A 20,953-nucleotide genomic window follows, 5' to 3' on the forward strand; every position below is an offset into this window, starting at 1 on the left:
CAAAGTTCTGGGATTACAGGCGTGAACCACCACGCCCGGCCTTTTTTTTTTTGAGACAGAGTTTCACTCTGTCACCCAGGCTGGAGTGCAGTGGCACGATCTCGGCTCACTGCAACCTCTACTGCCCAGGTTCAAGCAATTCTCCTGCCTCAGCCTTCTGAGTAGCTGGAATTACAGGTGCCACCGCACCTGGCTAATTTTTGTACTTTTAGTAGAGACGGGGTTTCACCATATTGGTCAGGCTGGTCTTGAACTCCTGACCTCGTGATCCACCTGCCTCAGCCTCCCAAAGTGCTGGGATTACAGGCGTGAGCCACCGTGCCCGGCCTTTTTTTTCTTGATTATGAGACTGAAGCATTACAAAATTCTCAGTTGCCTTCTTTGTTAACAAAAGATTAAGTTATGTTCTCTGTATTTGATTGTTGTTGATGTTGCCATATCCTAACTCAGTGAAAACTTAAGAAATTTAAAATTACACGGTTTTTCTTATGTGTAGAATACTGAATTTTGTTGTAATACCACACTAACAGAGAATTTATCCATTATAGTGGTAATCATATAATGAATAGAACAGTATCCTCACTTTGCATTGTAAACTTTAATAGAAGTATTGTATTATACTTCCATTGTAGTTATATATAATACACTTATGTATCCATATATAATAGGTATTCTACAAGTATATGTATCATACAAGACATGTTATACCTGTAAATTTGTAAATATAGAATGTATAGTAATGCTATTTAGCCAGGCACAGTGGCTCATGCCTGTAATCCCAGGACTTTGGGAGACCAAGGCGGGCGGATCACAAGGTTAAGAGATCGAGACCAGCCTGGCCAACATGGTGAAACCCCGTCTGTACTAAAAATGCAAAAATTAGCCAAGCATGGTGATGTGCACCTGTAATCCCAGCTACTCAGGAGGCTGAGGCAAGAGAATCACTTGAACCCGGGAGATGGAGGTTGCAGTGAGCTGAGATTGCGCCACTACACTCCAGCCTAGGCAACAGAGTGAGACTCTTCTCAAAAAAAAAAAAAAAGGAATGTATAGTAATGCTATTTAGATTGCTCTTGAAGCTACCTTTCTGAAATATTTACATAAACTAAGCTAATAATTTTCTTTTATGAAAACCTTTTTCCTCAACCTGGACAACATGGCTAGACCTGGTCTCTACAAATAAATTAACTAGGCATGGTAGCACATGCCTGTGGTCCCAGCTATTTGGTAGGCTGAGGCAAGAGGATCACTGGAGCCCAGGAATTGTAGGCTGCAGTGAGCTGTGTTCATGCCACTGTACTCCAGCCTGGGCGACGCAAGACTTGTCTGGGAAAAAAAAAAAAAAAAAACTTTTCCCTGGAATGAGAACATAAATTTTAAGTTTATCAGCTTTTTAAGTACTTTATACTTTACTAGATCTTCGAAATGACTTTGCTGGTTTTACCATGCCCTCTGGATTATTTTTCTGTAGAGGAGTAGTATCTAGAATATTCTTTATTCCTTGCATATTGTAGAGTAAAACAAGTTCCTACTAGTTATTCTTTAGCTACTTGGGCTTTTCAACCAAAAGTAAAGTAGCATTTAGGAAGGTTGATTCTGTAAACAGTAACAATTTGAGCACAGTAATATGTCTAGCCATGTTAGCAAAGAGATAATCAACGTTATGATTAGTTTATATCTCTTTGATGTCTTACTGCTAATACTGTAAGCTTATCTAAGAGCTTTAATGTCAGATGTTTTTTCAGTTTTTTAATGCATTTTTGTAAATGCTTACTTGAGAAAATGTTTTTCTACGGTCTTAAAAATCAACCCTTGAAAAAGTCATCCTTGATGTTATTTTCTTTATTTTCAGACAAGGGGAGCTGCTTTTTTCATTATTGCTGTGATCTGTTTATTGCTTTTTGACAATGATGATCTCATGGCTAAAATGGCTGAACACCGTATCCTTTTGGAATAGATCAGAGTTGTTTAAAGTCTTGCAGAAAACTACAAGGCTGGAACAATGGAAAAAGAAAGGATGAGTGAATTAAACTGATCAATGATGAATGAAACTTTCATAGATTAATGTAGATATTCTAAATCACTATTCAAATAATGAACAAACTCATTATAAGTTAAATATTTTATAGCGTCTCTGTATCACCTACAGTACCCTAAATTTTCAGAAAGGTAGGGACATTGAAAGAATATTTTGGAATGTCCTGGTGTTGGGGGAAAAAAAAAAAAGGTGATTTGCCACTCAACATAATGTTTGCTCCCTTATCATTTAACAATTTAAATGCTCATAAATGAAAAACCTTTGGTATCTTCTTGCCTGAAAGAAAAAGTTCAAATTCCCTTACCCAGTATTCATTGTCTTGCTCTAAATTATCATCTCTAGCTCAGCCCCAACTCTTCTCTTGTAGAAACCCAACTCTCTAGTCAAATATATCTACTCATTTTACTCTACAGACATGCCTTTTTTCTATTTTCTATTCATACATCCTTACCCACTCCATCCAGCAGAACTCCAAGCACCAGTTTTTATTCTTCTGTTACTGATACTCACTGCCCTAAAACTTATTAGTAAACTAATAATAATTTTCTTTGTTACAATGAGGGAGAAGAGTATGACTTTGGAAAAGCTCCAGGTTGCTTGTGATACAACCTCTATTGCCCACCCTCTTTTGCTTGCCACTTACTCTGCTAAGATTTATGTGGTCATTGACTTAGAAGACAGATTTAGGACTCATTTTACAAGTCGGTTTTAAAGGGCAACCTTAATTCTACTGGACAGGAGTGGTCCAGGGAGATTCCTTGCTCTTGTACCTTTGTTGTACTTAAAGTATGTATGCAATATGTCTTTTAGAGGTTAACTACTAAAATCTGGCAAGTTTATCTTAAGCACTATTATAATTGTTTTGGAGACAACAAAATAAATACAGGCATTCCAATTTATAAATGAGGTCCTGGAATTAAATGTTAGATTGTTTTATTTTGTTTTGTTTTGTTTTTAAGTGAAACACATTATTGAAAGTAATTAGGTTTGGGGCCCCCAGATCAGTCTAAATGCAATCCAAAATAGTGTAACTAAAATTTCAGGAGAACTTCAGGTGTCAAAGAGTGACTTTTTGGAATTTTTTTCCTTTACTTCAACTCACTTAGCTGAGGGACATCATGACAGTGCTCTAACTCATATGCTTTACACAGCCATTGCCTTCTTAGGTGTGGCAGATCACAAGGTATGATTTATTTGTTCCTAACAAAATCAAAAGATTCTGAAAAGTTGTAGCAACTATAACTTTAAAGGTACATTTAAAATAAATTATCAGCTGGGCCCAGTGGCTTACGCCTGAAATCCCAGCACTTTGGGAGGCTGAGGCAGGTGGATCACCTGAGGTCGGGAGTTCAAGACCAGCCTGACCAACATAGAAAAACCCTGTCTCTACTAAAAATACAAAATTAGCCAGGTGTGGTGGCGCATGCCTATAATCCCAGCTCCTCAGGAGGCTGAGGCAGAAGAATCACTTGAACCCAGGAGGCCAAGGTTGCAGTGAGCCAAGGTTACGCCATTGCACTTCAGCCTGGGCAACAAAAGTGAAACTTTGTCTCAAAAAAAAAAAAATTTACCATTAATTTATAACATTGCCTGCGATTTAAGTAGTTAAGTAATTCAGTATATGGGAAAAATATACTAGTTCCATTTCTTTAAATATTATGTTAGCCTGGTGTGGTGGTGTGTGCCAGTAGTCCCAGCTACTTGGGAGGCTGAGACAGGAGGATCTCTTTGATCACAGGAGTTTGAGGCTGCAGTGAGCTGTGATCAGGCCACTATACTTCAGCCTGGGTGACAGAGCAAGACCCCGTCTCTGGGGGGAAAAAAGAAAAACATCATGTATTTAAGGATTGACTATTGAACTGTATGTGTTTCTAATGAGACTTATCTAATTTTACTCACAGGGTGGAGTATTATTGCTAGTACTGGCTTTGTGTTGTAAAGTTGGTTTTCATACAGCTTCCAGAAAGCTCTCTATTGACGTTGGTGGAGCTAAACGTCTTCAGGCTTTATCTCATCTTGTTTCTGTGCTTCTCTTGTGCCCATGGGTCATTGTTCTTTCTGTGACAACTGAGGTAAGATAGGAGCAAGGATTTATTGCTATTAAATTGCTAGTAAAATGAATTGCTATTAAATTTTTAGTTCACTATATTCAATAAATTGTATTTTAATTTGAGGTTGAAAGTGGCTTAAATTGTCTTTGCTTTTTCTTTGTAGTTTTTTTTTTTTTTTAATTGGAGTTAATTTTATTGTTTATAGAAAATACAAATCAAAGGCTATTACATTTATATATCCCTCACATTCCTATGGCCCAAAAGAATCATTTGAAAAAGCAGCAATTAACCATGTGTTAGGCTTAAGGATTGTGTGTCGCCTAGTGTTTATCGAATGATTACACAATAGTGCTTTTGTTTTTTAAAACTTTGGAGAATACTGAGAAAATGTACTAATATCTTACAGCTTTTATAAGTTGGCATATTATGAATCATATTGAATCATGCGATTATTTATATATTAAAAGATTAACAGAAACATCTTGTAAGATGTGAACTTTATACATGTATAGTCTTGACAATTCTTTTTTTTAATTTCTAGAGTAAAGTCGAGTCTTGGTTTTCTCTCATTATGCCTTTTGCAACGGTTATCTTTTTTGTCATGATCCTGGATTTCTATGTGGATTCCATTTGTTCAGTCAAAATGGAAGTTTCCAAATGTGCTCGTTATGGATCCTTTCCCATTTTTATTAGTGCTCTCCTTTTTGGAAATTTTTGGACACATCCAATAACAGACCAGCTTCGGGCTATGAACAAAGCAGCACACCAGGAGAGCACTGAACACGTCCTGTCTGGAGGAGTGGTAGTGAGTGCTATATTCTTCATTTTGTGTAAGCATTTTCCCCCTTGTTTTTATTTTAACAAATTTCTATTTATGGATTTTGATGGTCAAATCATTTACTTAATTTGGGAAATTCTTCAGTGCTTGCATTTAGTGCTGACAGTTACTGTGTTGGTTTTGGTAGCTTAAACTTCTAAAATTTAAACAATATTCTTTTTTTCTCTTTGTAGCTGCCAATATCTTATCATCTCCCTCTAAGAGAGGACAAAAAGGTACCCTTATTGGATATTCTCCTGAAGGAACACCTCTTTATAACTTCATGGGTGACGCTTTTCAGCATAGCTCTCAGTCAATCCCTAGGTTTATTAAGGAATCACTAAAACAAATTCTTGAGGAGAGTGACTCTAGGCAGATCTTTTACTTCTTGTGCTTGAATCTGGTAAGATTTTTAAATGTTAATTGGCATATCCTAAAAGCATAATATTTTAATTTTGACAGTTCTTGTATAAGTTTAGTACTTCCCAAATTTCTGATAATAAGATGGGCTAAAATTTAAATTTCTTTTAAGTATAATAGCAAGATTACAAGATCATATTCAGACTACTTAGGCAATTCTTAAGTCGTGTGCCACCATGCCCAGCCATTTAAGCAAACAATTTGTGAGGCATTTTAGAAGCATTGATTTAGTATGTTCCTTCAAATCAGTAAATATAGTAGCATTTAAAGAATTCTAATAACTTACAGGATCTCACTATTAGCAATCAGTGTTACAAATCACCTATTGCTAACATTTTATAACCTAGTTTATTATTTTTTATAGACATATAAACAAAACCATTTTTAAATAGTTTGTAAAATGGATTTATCTTAGTTTTTTACAATTTAATAGTTTGTAAAATGGATTTATCTTGGTTTTTTACAATTTGTGTGAAATAGGGTTTCTAATATAAGTGGCAGTTAAATAACTAAACAATTATAGCAGATCTTCAAGTAAATTTGGATAATTAAGGGTTAAAATCCTCCTAATTGAAACATAGTTCCCAACATACTCCTCCCTTTTTTGTGTGTGTGTGATATTTTTAGCTTTTTACCTTTGTGGAATTATTCTACGGCGTGTTGACGAACAGTCTGGGCCTGATCTCAGATGGATTTCACATGCTCTTTGACTGCTCTGCTTTGGTCATGGGACTTTTTGCTGCCCTGATGAGTAGGTGGAAAGCCACTCGGATTTTCTCTTATGGGTAGGTACATTGACTATTGAGGTGGTATATCTTAAGTGCAAATTCCATGTTAAGGAACAGAATTATGTTACTTATATTACTTTTAGTACAAATAATTTCCAAATCTTCATTTTTAAAAAATGTGAAGTAAATAAGGGGATATTAATTGGGCATTTGATAAATACTGAATGGAATTAAGCTCAAAGGTTATGCTCCCTTGGCCGAGCACGGTGACTCATGCCTGTAATCCTAGCACTTTGGGAGGCCAAGGCAGGCAGATCACCTGAGGTCAGGAGTTCGAGACCAGCCTGGCCAACATGGTGAAACCTCGTCTGTACTAAAAATACAAAAATTAGCTGGGTATGGTGGCACGCACCTGTAGCCCCAGCTACTCGGGAAGCTGAGGCAGGAGAATCGCTTGAACCCAGAAGGCGGAGGTTGCAGTGAGCCAAGATCGCACCACTGCACTCCAGCCTGGGCAACAGAGTGAGACTATGTCTCAAAAAAAAAAAAAAGAGAGAGAGGGCCGGGTGCAGTGGCTAACGCCTGTAATCCTAACATTTTGGGAGGCCAAGGCGGGCGGATCACGAGGTCAGGAGATGAGACCATCCTGGCTAACATGGTGAAACCCCGTCTCTACTAAAAATACAAAAAAATTAGCCGGGCATGGTGCTGGGTACTTGTAGTCCCAGCTACTTGGGAGGCTGAGGCAGGAGAATGGTGTGAACCTGGGAAGTGGAGCTTGCAGTGAGCCAAGATTGTGCCACTGCACTCCAGCCTGGGCAATAGAGCGAGACTCCGTCTCAAAAAAAAAAAAAAGAGGCCGGGCACGGTGGCTCAAGCCTGTAATCCCAGCACTTTGGGAGGCCGAGACGGGCGGATCACGAGGTCAGGAGATCAAGACCATCCTGGCTAACACGGTGAAACCCCGTCTCTACTAAAAAATACAAAAAACTAGCCGGGCAAGGTGGCAGGCGCCTGTAGTCCCAGCTACTTGGGAGGCTGAGGCAGGAGAATGGCGTAAACTCGGGCGGCGGAGCTTGCAGTGAGCTGAGATCTGGCCACTGCACTCCAGCTTGGGCGACAGAGCGAGACTCCGTCTCAAAAAAAAAAAAAAAAAAAAGAGACTGTAAAGAAGGACTTTGATGAATATGTAAAATTTTAACAAACAGATATATATATATATCTAGATATAAAAAATATATAGATATATTTTATATCTAGATATATGAAGGACCTTCCAGGCATTAATATGATATTTAAAATATTGCTAACTTTTAAATATTATTAATTACTTAGTAGTATGAAAATTTGGACTTGTTTCTTCATTTATAAAGTTTGTACTTTAAAAATATTTGCCATTTTTCTTTTCTGAAAAATGTTCTATGTTTTTAGGTACGGCCGAATAGAAATTCTGTCTGGATTTATTAATGGACTTTTTCTAATAGTAATAGCATTTTTTGTGTTTATGGAGTCAGTGGCTAGATTGATTGATCCTCCAGAATTAGACACTCACATGTTAACAGTAAGTCTTTTTATTTTCCTATTTGAATTTCTAGTCATACTTAGATAGTTTTTTCTATCCTAAAGTTTAACTGTTTGTAGTTATTGCTCTAAGAAGATTTTATTTTATTTTTATTTATATCAACATGACTTCCTATCTTGCTGTTTACATTTATAGTGCTTCCTCTTAGAAAATCTTTTTTTTTTTTTTTTGAGGCAGAGTCTCTGTTTTCCAGGCTGGAGTGCAGTGGCACGATCTCAGCTCACTGCAACCTCCACCTCCCAGGCTCAAGGGATTCTCATGCCTCAGCCTCCTGAGTAGCTGGGATTACAGGCATGTGCCACCACACCCAGCTAGTTTTTGTATATTTTGTAGAGACAGGGTTTCGCCATGTTGACCAGGCTGGTCTCGAACTACTGACCTCAAGCCCTCCCGCCTTGGCATCCCAACGTGCTGGGATTACAGGCATGAGCCACTGTGCCTGGCCAGCTGTAGCAACTTTTAATGTTCTCCCTCTACCACCAAAGCTTTACATGTGCTGTTTCTTGTAGTTGGCATGTCCTTTCCTTCCTTCTGCCCTTCAGCCTCCGTCAAGATTTTGCTTATGTGTCTCCTCTAGTGAAATACTTTTTTTCTTTCTTTTTTTTTTTGAGACAGGATCTTGCTCTGTCACCCAGGCTGGAGGGCAGTAGCACAATCTCGGCTCACTGTAACTCCGCCTCCCGGGTTCAAGCGATTCTCCTGTCTCATCCTCCTGAGTAGCTGGGACTAGAGGCGCCTACCGCCACGCCCCGCTAATTTTTGTAAATACTTTCTTTTAATCCCCTCTTATCTCCGCAAAGTTTGTTAGATTCCTTTTCTCAGTATTCTCATTATGTTTTGTGCATTCTTCTTTTAGCAACATTGAGTTGCAGTTATTTAATTTGTCATTCTTCCACAATTAAGATATATAAGTATCTTCAGGACCTGATTTATGTATTATCAACTCGTAAGTTCTAGCACCTGGCTTGTCATAGGAAATCAGTTGTTAAATGACTAAAAGCAGCTCTGAGTCTTGCTGGTGGAAGCATACATGAGTAAAATGTTTCTAGAATAAGTTTGGAAAAATACACTTTTTTGAGTTTTTAAGAGCATGTATCCTTTGACATTTAATATTTATCATACATAAACATTCACACAAACATATAGAAGTACATGATTCAGGCCGGGTGTGGTGACTCCCGCCTGTAATCCCAGCACTTTGGGAGGCTGAGGTGGTTGGATCACCTGAGGTCAGGAATTTGAGACCAGTCTGGTCCACATAGTGAAGCCACATCTCTACTAAAAATACAAAAATTAGCCAGACGTGGTGGCACACACCTGTAATCCCAGCTAGTTGGGAGGCTGAGGCAGGAGAATGACTTGAGGCAGGTGGCAGAGGCTTCAGTGAGTCCAGGTTGCGCCACTGTACTCCAGCCTGGGTGACAGAGAGACTCTGTCAAAAAAAAAAAAAAGTAGTACATGATTCATTGTACCCTTATTTATAATAGTGAAAAAATGGAAACAATTCACTGTCTACCAGTGAAAAAAGTAATTAAATAAAATTGTTATCTATATAATAGAATACTATGGAGCTACTGAAAAGAATGAGATATATCTGTATATACTGGCATGAAAATATTTACAAGATGTACTAGTGCAAAACAAACTGCAGGCCAGGCGTGGTGGCGGGCGCCTGTAATCCTAGCTGCTTGGGTAGCTGAGGCAGGAGAATCGCTTGAACCTGGGAGGTGGAGGTTGCAATAAACTGAGATCGTGCCACTGCACTTCAGCCTGGGTGACAGAGCGAATCTCTGTCTCAAAATAAGAAAAAAATTGTAAAAGAGTATTATGATTACATTGTTGGTTTTAAAGGGTGTTATGTGTATGTATGTTAGTACATAGATGGAAAATACACCATTTTAAGCATGACTAACCCTTGGTGATAGAATTATAGGAGACTTTCATCTTCTACATTTTTATTTTCCTGATAAAATACACAATGATGATGTATTTTTCAGTAGGGGAGAAGGAGTACTTATGAGATGATGGAGTCTCTGTAAGCAGTACTTGGTTTCATTCAAAGTCATTAACCATCTACAAGCTTATAAAGCCTAATGACATATTAAAATCTGGAGTCAAATGGTCCCAATCACAGGAAGAAGTAAATAATCTCCCTACACATTTAATAAAGTAAATCTCTTACTACTTTTGAAAAGTAATTAAAAGTATTTGTCCTTCTCACTTTATATTTTCCTTTTATAAAACAAATGGATTGCTTTAAATTGTAGATGTAGGCAAATTAACACCCTGAGCTACTACTATTCAAGATCATTTTGTAAGAGCAGATAATCAAGGATAAGTAACTTTGTTTATCCTTTGGAGTGTTATTGTGGCACCATTAAATTAAAGTAATTTCATTCACTTTGTTAAGAAAAAAATGAGAGACCAGGCATAGTGGCTCGTGCCTGTAATCCCATAATCCCAACACTTTTGGAGGCCAAGGCGGGAAGATCACTTGAGCCCAGGAGTTTGAGGACAGCCTGGGCAACACAGACCCTGTCTCTACCAAAGAAAAAAGTTTGTTTTTAGTTTAAATAAATGAGAGATTACTATTGTATGTTTGCTTTTTCATTATACTTGTTTTACTTTGGAAAAATTTACTGTGTTTAAGACATAATAAGACCATATTTGGAATCTGCTCATTAATAAATTATAATTATTTGCATATAAACTGTTCAAATTTACCTAGTAATATAAACAAGATTTCAGGTACAGTGTATGCTTGCCCTAGTAAACAGTACTTTCAAACTCTTAAATGAACAAAACTTGGCATCATTTATTTATACATAAACCATAAACCAAGTACATACCATTCTTAATTGAAATAAGTCCAAATTCCTCTACTTACCAATTTTGCTTGATATTTGAAAGTTAAAATGTTTCTTCTAAAATGTTCTAAAATTCATATTTTTAAAATTTGGACTTACTGAAACCTAGTAAGGTTTTACTGTAAACACTTTCAAAACTGTAAACAATAAAACATATATAGCTATATAATAACTTTTAAATAACAAGTTTATTTTTAAATTACTAATTTAAAGGGTTTTTTTTCTCCCTTTTGCTAGCCAGTCTCAGTTGGAGGGCTGATAGTAAACCTTATTGGTATCTGTGCCTTTAGCCATGCCCATAGCCATGCCCATGGAGCTTCTCAAGGAAGCTGTCACTCATCTGATCACAGCCATTCACATCATATGCATGGACACAGTGACCATGGGCATGGTCACAGCCACGGATCTGCAGGCGGAGGCATGAATGCTAACATGAGGGGTGAGTCCTTGCAAAATATTATCCTACTTTTCGACTGTGTTCTAAATTGACCCTCTGTGTTTATTTGTATTAAGTTTTGGGCTTCTGGTATGATAAGATTTTTAAAAAGCAATCTGTGAGTAAAAGAAAGGTCTGAAGCTATCGCTATAGAAAATACTCTTACCTGAACACACATAAAATTAAATATTTTTCAGCCTTTAAAAAAAGGGACATTATGGTTGGGGGTGCGGTGGTTCACGCCTGTTAATCCCAGCAATTTGGGAAGCTGAGGCGGGAATACCACCTGAGGACAGGAGTTTGAGACCAGCCTGGCCAATATGGTGAAACCCTATCTCTACTAAAAATTCAAAAATTAGCCGGGCATGGTGGCGGGTGCCTGTAATCCCAGCTACTCGGGAGGCCGAGGCCGGAGAATCCCTTGAACCCAGGAGGCAGAGGTTGCAGTGAGCCAAGATCACACTACTGCACTCCAGCCTGGGAGACACAGCGAGACTCCATCTCAAAAAATTAAAAAAAAAAAAAATTAAAAAGGGACATTTTATGCTTTTTTTGGCAACACATATACTAAAATTAGAAGAGTACAGCAAAGATTAGCATGGCATCTAATTTTAAAAAATAAATAAATAAGTTCTATAATATGTGACAACATAGATGAACTTTAAGGACATTATGCCAAGTGAAATAAGCCAGTCATGGAAAGATAGATACTGCATGCTTCCACTTACATGGGATGAAATTCATAGAACCAAAGGATAGATTGATGGTGGCTAGGATGAGGGGGAAATGGAGGTCACTAACCCACAGGTATAAAGTATTAATGGCAAGACGAACAAGTTCTAGAGATCTGCTGTACAACATTGTACCTAAAGTCATTGATAATGTTTTGTGCACTTAAAATTTTCTTGTTAATTGTTCTTACCACAATAAAATTTTTAAAATTTTAATGAAAATGAATCTTGCTCTAGAACACAGAAAAAAATTTAAAATGAAAATAAAAATATAGCAGGAATTCTGATGTCACAGAAAGTTTTTTTTTTTTCTTTTGAGATGGAGTTTTGCTCTTGTTGCAAAGCTGGAGTGCAATGGCACAATCACGGCTCACCCACAACCTCCGCCTCCTGGGTTCAAGTGATTCTCCTGCCTCAGCCTCCTGAGTAGCTGGGATTACAGGCATGCACTACCGCACCCGGCTAATTTTGTTGTTGTTGTTGTTGTTTTTTGTTTGTTTTTTTTTTTTAATAGAGATGGGTTTTCTCCATGTTGATCAAGCTGGTCTCAAACTCCCTACCTCAGGTGATCCGCCCATCTCAGCCTCCCAAAGTGCTGGGATTACGGGTGTGAGCCACCATGCCCGGCCGTCACAGAAAATTTTGTAAAAAGAAAATGAGGCCAGGCACAGTGGCTCACATCTGTAATCCTAGCACTTTGGGAGGCCGAGGTAGGCAGATCACCTGAGGTCGGGAGTTCAAGACCTGTCCCTCCAACATGGCGAAACCCTGTCTCTACTAAAAATACAAAACAGCTGGGTGTGGTGGCAGGCGCCTGTAGTCAGTCTTAGCTACTCAGGAGGCTGAGGCACGAAAATCCCTTGAACCTGAGAGGTGGAGGTTGCAGTGAGCCGAGATTACACCACTTTACTCCAGCCTGGGCAACAGAGTGAGACTCTGTATCAAAAAAAAAAAAGAAAATGAAAATATATTTGTTCTTAAATGTTAGTGTTTAAATGATTATAATTATAGAGTCCTTTTCATAGTAACAGCTGAATAGATATTAGTTGCAAGGTAAATACAGTGTGCTATTATGAACCCTCATTACAAAAAGGAAATTCTTACTCCTTTTTTAGAAACTTTTATTGCACTATAAAAAAAATGGAGGAAGTACTAATCATTTATTATGATGAATTGTTTATTCTGATTGCTTAATATAAGTAATTTGGGTAATGTCAAAACTTGCCTCAAGTATGATTTTTGGGAAGCCTTTCCAGACAAAGTACACCATAAAATTCAGCACGCTGTGTCATGAATGCCCATGTCCTTATATTTTTACCACTGTATTCTGAATTCCTTGAGGGCAGTGATCATGTTTTAGGCATTTTGAAGTACTAGCCAGTAGCAAAGTATGTGGTGCACTGTAGGTATCCAGTAATATTGGTAGAATGTATTAAAAAACTAAATTAGATGTGCCTTAATTTTTAATGTCCTTATATATTTTATTTGTAGGTGTATTTCTACATGTTTTGGCAGATACACTTGGCAGCATTGGTGTGATTGTATCCACAATTCTTATAGAGCAGTTTGGATGGTTCATCGCTGACCCGCTCTGTTCTCTTTTTATTGCTGTATTAATATTTCTCAGTGTTGTTCCACTAATTAAAGATGCCTGCCAGGTTCTACTCCTGAGATTGCCACCAGAATATGAAAAAGAACTACATATTGCTTTAGAAAAGGTACTGTATGTAATTTCTTCACTACTTTCTTCCTTGAAAATCACATTTTTGAAGTCTTTCCTGGAAATAAAATAAACACCCAAATAAATAATAAAACAAAACAAAAAGAGGCCAAAAAATAAATATAAAGTAGCATTTAAAATTTAATAAGTTGACCTAACAAGAAATATGCAAGGTATAAATGAGAAAAATAGTTTTATTTAAAGGACATAAAACAGTGACTGAGTAGATGGATGAGATTTTCTTGGATGAGAAGACTATTATAATGATGTTGATTTTATTTTATTTAGATTTCAATTTAGTTGCCTTCATTGGATATTTTTGCTTATGGTTTGTGATGTTCTAAAATTATTTGGAACTTACTTGGAAGAGTTAGTGCTTGAGAATAAGAAAACATACAGAATTAATTAATAGGATCCTACTTTGTAATTATAAAGTAACAGAATTAAGTGACAAAACTAATAGTTTGGTCCTTGCATAAGAATAAAGACATAAATCAACTTTTAAAAAAATAGTAAGTTCCCATTCTTGTGACCTGGGATTGTTTCCTGGGCAGTGCAAAAAAAAAAAAAAGTAACAATAAGAATAATAGGTCGTCTGTAAAAGAAGAAATAATAAAAAATGAAAATAAATGCAGAATTATGGTATATAGCATAAAAGAAGAAATAAAAATAATAGGTTGTCCAGAAACAGACACAGGAGTTTATAGAATTCAGTATATAGCAAAGATGGTATTTTAGATCACTAGGGAGAAATAGTTGACATAAACAACCCACTTTCGGTTAATTCTCTACTTGGTGGGGAAAAAAAAGCTATTATCTCTATGCCATATTACATAAAAATATATTTCCAGTGGATTAAATATGTAAATGACAAAAAAATTATGAAACTACTAAACAGAAAAATATTTTTGTTTGTTTTTTGAGACGGAGTCTTGCTCTGTTGCCAGGCTGGAGTGGAGGGGCACGATCCCAACTCACTGCAACCTCCGCCTCCCAGGTTCAAGCAATTCTCCTGCCTCAGCCTCCCAAGTTGCTGGGATTACAGGCCTACCACACCCAGCTAATTTTTATATTTTAGTACAGACGGGGTTTTGCCATGTTGGCGAGGCTGGACTTGAACTCCTGACCTCAAGCTATCCACCCACCTCGGCCTCCCAAAGTGCTGGGATTAGAGGTGTGAGCCACCACACCTGGCCAGAAAAATATGTTTATAATCACAAAGATAGGGAAAGCCTTTTTAATATACTTGAAACCAGAAGCCGAAAAGGGAGGATAAAATTTACAAATTTGACCAGTTGAAAATTGCCAGTTGGTGGAAGATTTCATTAACAAATATAAAACAAAAGGCAGACCAGGAAAAAACATTTGCAGCACATATAAACAGGCAAAGGCTTACTGTGCATAATACTTTAAGTCAAGAAAAAGACAATCTTAGCTGGGCATGGTGGCTCATGCCTGTAATCCAGCACTTTGGGAGGCTGAGGTGGGCAGATCACTTGAGGCCAGGAGTTCAAGGTCAGCCTGGCCAACATGGTGAAAGCCCATCTCTACTAAAAATACAAAAATTAGAGTCGGGCACGGTGGCTCACACCTGTAATCCCAGCACTTTGAGAGGCTGAGGCAGGCAGATCACGAGGTCAGGAGATTGAGACCATACTGGCTAACACGGTGAAACCCCATCTGTACTAAAAAAATACGAAAAATTAGCCAGGCGTGGTGGTGGGCGCCTGTAGTCCCAGCTACTCGGGAGGCTGAGGCAGGAGAATGGCACAAACCCGGGAGGCAGAGCTTGCATTGAGCTGAGATCGCGCCACTGCACTCCAGCCTGGGCAACAGAGTGAGGCTCCATCTCAAAAAAAAAAAAAATTAGCTGGGTGTAGTAGTAGCACACACCAGTAATCCCAGCTACCTGAGTGACTGAAGCATGATAATCGCTTGAACCCAGGAGGCAGAGGTTGCAGTGAGCCAAAAATCACACCACTGTACTCCAACCTGGCCAACAGAGCAAGACTGTCTCAAAGGAAAAAACAGTCATGTAGAAAAATAAGATGAGAATATAAACCAGCAATTCCTAGAAATAAATAAATATAAAATAGACTATCTTTCACCTTGTGGTTTACTACATCATATTAAAGAATTGGGATCTGCTGATGAAAAGATGGCATCTTGTTGGCCGGGCGCGGTGGCTCAAGCCTGTAATCCCAGCACTTTGGGAGGCCGAGACGGGCGGATCACGAGGTCAGGAGATCGAGACCATCCTGGCTAACACGGTGAAACCCCGTCTCTACTAAAAAATACAAAAAACTAGCCGGGCGAAGTGGCGGGCGCCTGTAGTCCCAGCTACTTGGGAGGCTGAGGCAGGAGAATGGCGTGAACCCGGGAGGCGGAGCTTGCAGTGAGCTGAGATCCGGCCACTGCACTCCAGCCTGGGCGACAGAGCATGACTCCGTCTCAAAAAAAAAAAAAAAAAAAAAAAGAAAAGATGGCATCTTGAATATTTAAGTTCTATCATCTTAATCCATTATTTTCATAAATGAAATTAGTAAAGTTTCTCTCACCTCATAATTAGTGGATAGTAGTACATCATGGGGTTTTTTAAAGTTGTGTTTGTTTTGTTTTGTTTTTAAATAGAGCTGGGGTTTCTCCATGTTGCCCAGGGTGGTCTTGAAATCCTGAGCTCAAGCCTCGGCCTTCCAAAGTGCAGGATTATGGGCATGAGCCACCATGCCTGGCCTAAAGTATTTTTTATTTCAATAATAATATATGTCTGTTGCAGGCCGGGCGTGGTGGCTCACACCTGTAATCCCAGCACTTTGGGAGGCCGAAGCAGGCGGATCACAAGGTCAGGAGTTTGAGACCAGCCTGATCAATATGGTGAAACCCCATCTCTACTAAAACTACAAAAAATACAAAAATTAGCTGGGTGTGGTGGCGCGTGCCTGTAGTCCCAGCTATTCAGGAGGCTAAGGCAGAAGAATCGCTTGAACCCAGGAGGCAGAGGTTGCAGTGAGCAGAGATCGCACCACTGCACTCCAGCCTGGGCGACAGAGTTAGACTGTCTTAAAAATATATCTATATATAATATATAATAAGCATATATATAAATAATGTATATATATATATGCCCTTTGCAGAAAACTTCAAAATACAGAAAAGTGCAAAAAAGAAAAAAAAGTCACATAATTTTGCCAGGAATTTTGTCAGTAAACAAAAAGAAACACTTTTTGTTTCCTTCCCATTCTATAAAAAGCTTTTGTAGTGTTTTATAAATTTTCTTCCCACTTAATAATGTCATGTTGATTAATATTCTAATACATTGTTAATGACTGCAGTATTACATTGTATGGGTAGTCAATAATTTATTTAACCAATCCTCTGTTGTTGAACATTGAGGATATATCTTTTGAACATGTTATCTCTCTATAACAAATAATGTGCATATGAATGTATCTGTGTAAATGAGACCTTGTAGTTCATTGAATGTGTCTAGGTAATGGTTAGAATAGGCAGAGTTGTGCTGTATCAGTGAAAATAAGGGTACTGCTGTTGATAAGAGCCCATTTTAGATATAAAGATAGCTGTAGCAGCTGGGCACGGTGGCTCACGCCTATAATCCTAGCACTTTGAGAGGCCGAGATGGGCGGATTGCCTGAACTCACGAGTTCGAGACCAGCCTGGGCAACATGGTGAAACCCCATCTCTACTAAAATACCAAAAAAAAAAAAAAAATTAGCCAGACGTGGTGGCGTGCGCCTATAGTCCCAGCTACTTGGGAGGCTGAGGCAGGAGAATTGCTTGAACCCAGGAGGCAGAGGTTGCAGTGAGCCGAGATGGTGCCACTGCACTCCAGCCTGGCAACAGAGCAAGACTCCGTCTCAAAAAAAGACAAAAACAAACAAAATAAAGATACCTGTAAGACCCATTTGCCTTCCAACTCAGAGCTGCCATACTAGCATCATTCCTAGGTGAGATATCTTTTTTCCCCCACATATCTGTAGCCTCCAGAAATAGATCAGAATATTTTAGGCACCTTTACTTTAAGCTAATTTCCCCTCTTCTCTTCCTTCCTGCTTCTGACTTCTCCTCATTATGGCTGGTTTTTTGTTTGGTTTGTTTTTTTTAATGAGCTTAATAGTGATCCTGGGCCGGGCGCCGTGGCTCAAGCCTGTAATCCCAGCACTTTGGGAGGCCGAGACGGGCGGATCACGAGGTCAGGAGATCGAGACCATCCTGGGTAACACAGTGAAACCCCGTCTCTACTAAAAATACAAAAACTTAGCCGGGCGAGGTGGCAGGCGCCTGTTGTCCCAGCTACTCGGGAGGCTGAGGCAGGAGAATGGCGTGAACCCGGGAGGCGGAGCTTGCAGTGAGCTGAGATCCGGCCACTGCACTCCAGCCTGGGTGACAGAGCAAGACTCCGTCTCAAAAAAAAAAAAAAAAAAAAAAAAATAGTGATCCTGGACCAAGGAACCTGTGTGTTTACTTTCTGTCAGAAAGTATCTCCATTGTGTTGTGTAAAGTAGCCTGTATGACCGTTTATATCACCTCTTTTATTTGACAGATACAGAAAATTGAAGGATTAATATCATACCGAGACCCTCATTTTTGGCGTCATTCTGCTAATATTGTGGCAGGAACGATTCATATACAGGTGACATCTGATGTGCTAGAACAAAGAATAGTACAGCAGGTAAAATATTTTGTTTTTAAAGTAATTTCAATTGAGGTAATTCATACCCCAAATTGTACACCTCATAAGTTATATGGCTCAGTAGTCATTTACTATTCAAAAATATCAATCTTCCAACTCTTTTCTTTTTTGAGACAGGGTCTCACTCTGTTGCCCAGGCTGGAGTGCAGTGGCATGATCTCGGCCCACTGCAACCTCCGCCTCCTGGGTTCAAGCAGTTCTCCCTACCTCAGCCTCCCAAGTCGCTAGGATTATAGGCACCTGTCACCATGCCCGCCTATTTTTTTTTTTTTTTTTTTTTTGTATTTTTGGTAGAGATGAGGTTTTGCTATGTTGGCCAGTCTAGTCTCAAACTCCTGACCTCAGGTGATCCGCCCGCCTCGACCTCCCAAAGTGCTGGGTTTACAGGCAAGCCATCATTCCCAGCCTAATCTTCCAACTCTGTAATGATAATATCACTTACTTTTTATGTCTAGATTTGTTTTATATCTAAAAATTGCTAAAATTAATGAAGTTTTGTGTTTAGAGGATAAGCTTTAGTTAATGTAAAAAAATTCATTTATGAATTTGGTTCATCTTGGTTCCCAGTAGATTATCAAAAAATAAGTTATTATAAATATACTCGTAAATTAGTAATAATCAACTTGGCAGGGTATATGCTATGTTTGGAGATAGAGGTCAGAACAGTTACTAAAAGCCCTATTCTAGATGTGCCAAATTGGAAACAATGGCTGTTTTCCTTTTCTACTGTGAATGTCAAATCAGTAATTTACTGACCTAAAAGAGTCTAATATTTTAACTAACTAAATGATGAACATTACTTTGAAGATTTATCTTGGACTACTGTAACTGTTTGTGTGTTTGTTTACTCATTCATTTTAGAGACAAGATCTCACTGTGTTGCCCAGGCTGGTCTCAAACTCCTGGGCTCAAGCAATCCTCCTGCCTCAGCCTTCCTGGGTCACTGTGCCCAGCCTGTGACTATTTTAAAAATGTGACACAGGTTTGGCCGGGCACGGTGGCTCAAGCCTGTAATCCCAGCACTTTGGGAGGCCGAGGCGGGTGGATCACGAGGTCAGGAGATCGAGACCATCCTGGCTTACATGGTGAAACCCCGTCTCTACTAAAAATACAAAAAACTAGCCAGGGTGGTGGCGGGTGCCTGTAGTCCCAGCTACTCGGAGGCTGAGGCAGGAGAATGGCGTGAACCCGGGAGGCGGAGCTTGCAGTGAGCCAAGATCGCGCCACTGCACTCCAGCCTGGGTGACACAGCGAGACTCCGTCTCAAAAAAAAAAAAAAAAAAAAAGTGACACAGGTTTAATATTCCTTATCTAAAATGCTTGGACCAGAAGTGTTTTCGATTTGGGATTTTTTTTTTTTTAATACTCGCCTTACACTTACCAGTTGAGCATCCCTAATCTGAAAATCCAAATCCAAAATGCTCCAATGAGCATTTCCTTTTAGCACTATCTTGGCACTCAAAAAGTTTCAGATTTTAGAGCATCTCAGATTTCATATTTTCAGATTAAAGATACTCAACCCATATCAACAATGTACAGCATATTAAGACATATGTACTAAATGCGTTACTCTAAATGCTTCAAAATATATGGATTTTTATAACAGGTTACAGGAATACTTAAAGATGCTGGAGTAAACAATTTAACAATTCAAGTGGAAAAGGAGGCATACTTTCAACATATGTCTGGCCTAAGTACTGGATTTCATGATGTTCTTGCTATGACAAAACAAATGGAGTCCATGAAATACTGCAAAGATGGTACTTACATCATGTGAGATAACTCAAGAATTACCTCTGGAGTCTGAACAATGAAGATTAAATGACTCAGTATTTGTGACATTGCCAGAAGGATAAAATTTCACATTAACTGTACAGAAACAGAGTTCCCTACTACTGGATCAAGGAATCTTTCTTAAAGGAAATTTAAATACAGAATGAAGCATTATGGTACAAGTGGAGTAATTATTTAAATTATGTGTATAAAAGGAATCAAATTTTGAGTAAACATGATGTATTACATCATCTTCAAAAATAGATATGATGGATTCTAGTGAAGACCAAAATTACTTCTGTTTACTTTCTATCAGGAAGCATCTCCATTGTAAATATGTATTTACATGTTTATTACAAAGACCCAAATGAAAAATTTTTGGTCCATTTTTTGCATAGCCTAAGGATAAAATAGGAATAAAAGTTCTATATTTATGGATTTTCTGTATATAAAACTGGTTTCTAATTATAACTTAAGTCCATTAAGTAAAATCTGTATTGCCACTTTAAATGTAAACTAAATTATTTGGGAGAAACTTCAACCACTGATATAAGCAGTGAGAATAGGGAAGTGTATAACATCACAGTTTTTGATGTATTACAAAAATCAACCACTCTATAAAATAAATTTTTTTTACTTTTGGTAATATTTGCAAATGAATAATTTATTAGGTTAAAGAACTTATACTAAGTTGTGTCCATGTTATTCATTTACTTACCATGTTCCTTTAAAGTAGAATATTTCATTTCTTGTTATATATTTGACATTCCAAGCTGCTTATCAAGCTGGTATCCAAGCAGTGGTAAGCTTTCATCTTTTCTTAGCTCCATAATGTTGTGAAACAGCCAGTTAAGACAATCGTAAATAATTGTCAACTCACAGTTGAATTCTCTGCCTATGGAGGTAACTTTTTTCTAATTTCTGGAACATACATAAGAAATACCAAAGAATAGGTAGTTATTTCAAAATTTAATAAGTAAAACTTGTCCATAAACATTTGAGCACCATGAAATCAAAATACCCTATAACTACTTTCTATAGTCATATCCAATTTATGTTTTTTATTTCCAGTTGTAACT

At 38.2% G+C, this 20,953-nt stretch overlaps 1 protein-coding gene across 3 annotated transcripts in view; it reads left to right on the top strand.

The window, feature by feature from the left end:
* SLC30A5 (solute carrier family 30 member 5) overlaps window positions 1–20,520 on the top strand; it is a 38,626-nt gene extending 18,106 nt beyond the window's left edge. For 2 of the 3 annotated variants that reach the window (XM_005557066.5, XM_073993563.1), the window contains 11 exons: window positions 1,853–1,940; window positions 3,145–3,221; window positions 3,940–4,110; window positions 4,631–4,919; window positions 5,101–5,309; window positions 5,954–6,111; window positions 7,486–7,615; window positions 10,741–10,942; window positions 13,162–13,388; window positions 17,952–18,080; window positions 19,708–20,520. In XM_005557066.5, coding sequence (XP_005557123.3) covers window positions 1,853–1,940; window positions 3,145–3,221; window positions 3,940–4,110; window positions 4,631–4,919; window positions 5,101–5,309; window positions 5,954–6,111; window positions 7,486–7,615; window positions 10,741–10,942; window positions 13,162–13,388; window positions 17,952–18,080; window positions 19,708–19,878 — 1,851 coding nt within the window. In that variant the 3' untranslated portion in view covers window positions 19,879–20,520. The remainder of the gene's footprint in view (window positions 1–1,852; window positions 1,941–3,144; window positions 3,222–3,939; window positions 4,111–4,630; window positions 4,920–5,100; window positions 5,310–5,953; window positions 6,112–7,485; window positions 7,616–10,740; window positions 10,943–13,161; window positions 13,389–17,951; window positions 18,081–19,707) is intronic. The other variant, XR_012413711.1, reaches the window with a different exon arrangement.
* The last annotated feature ends 433 nt before the right edge of the window (window positions 20,521–20,953 follow it).

The sequence above is a fragment of the Macaca fascicularis genome, chromosome 6 (assembly GCF_037993035.2).
Source record: "Macaca fascicularis isolate 582-1 chromosome 6, T2T-MFA8v1.1".
Taxonomy (NCBI): Eukaryota; Metazoa; Chordata; class Mammalia; order Primates; family Cercopithecidae; genus Macaca; species Macaca fascicularis.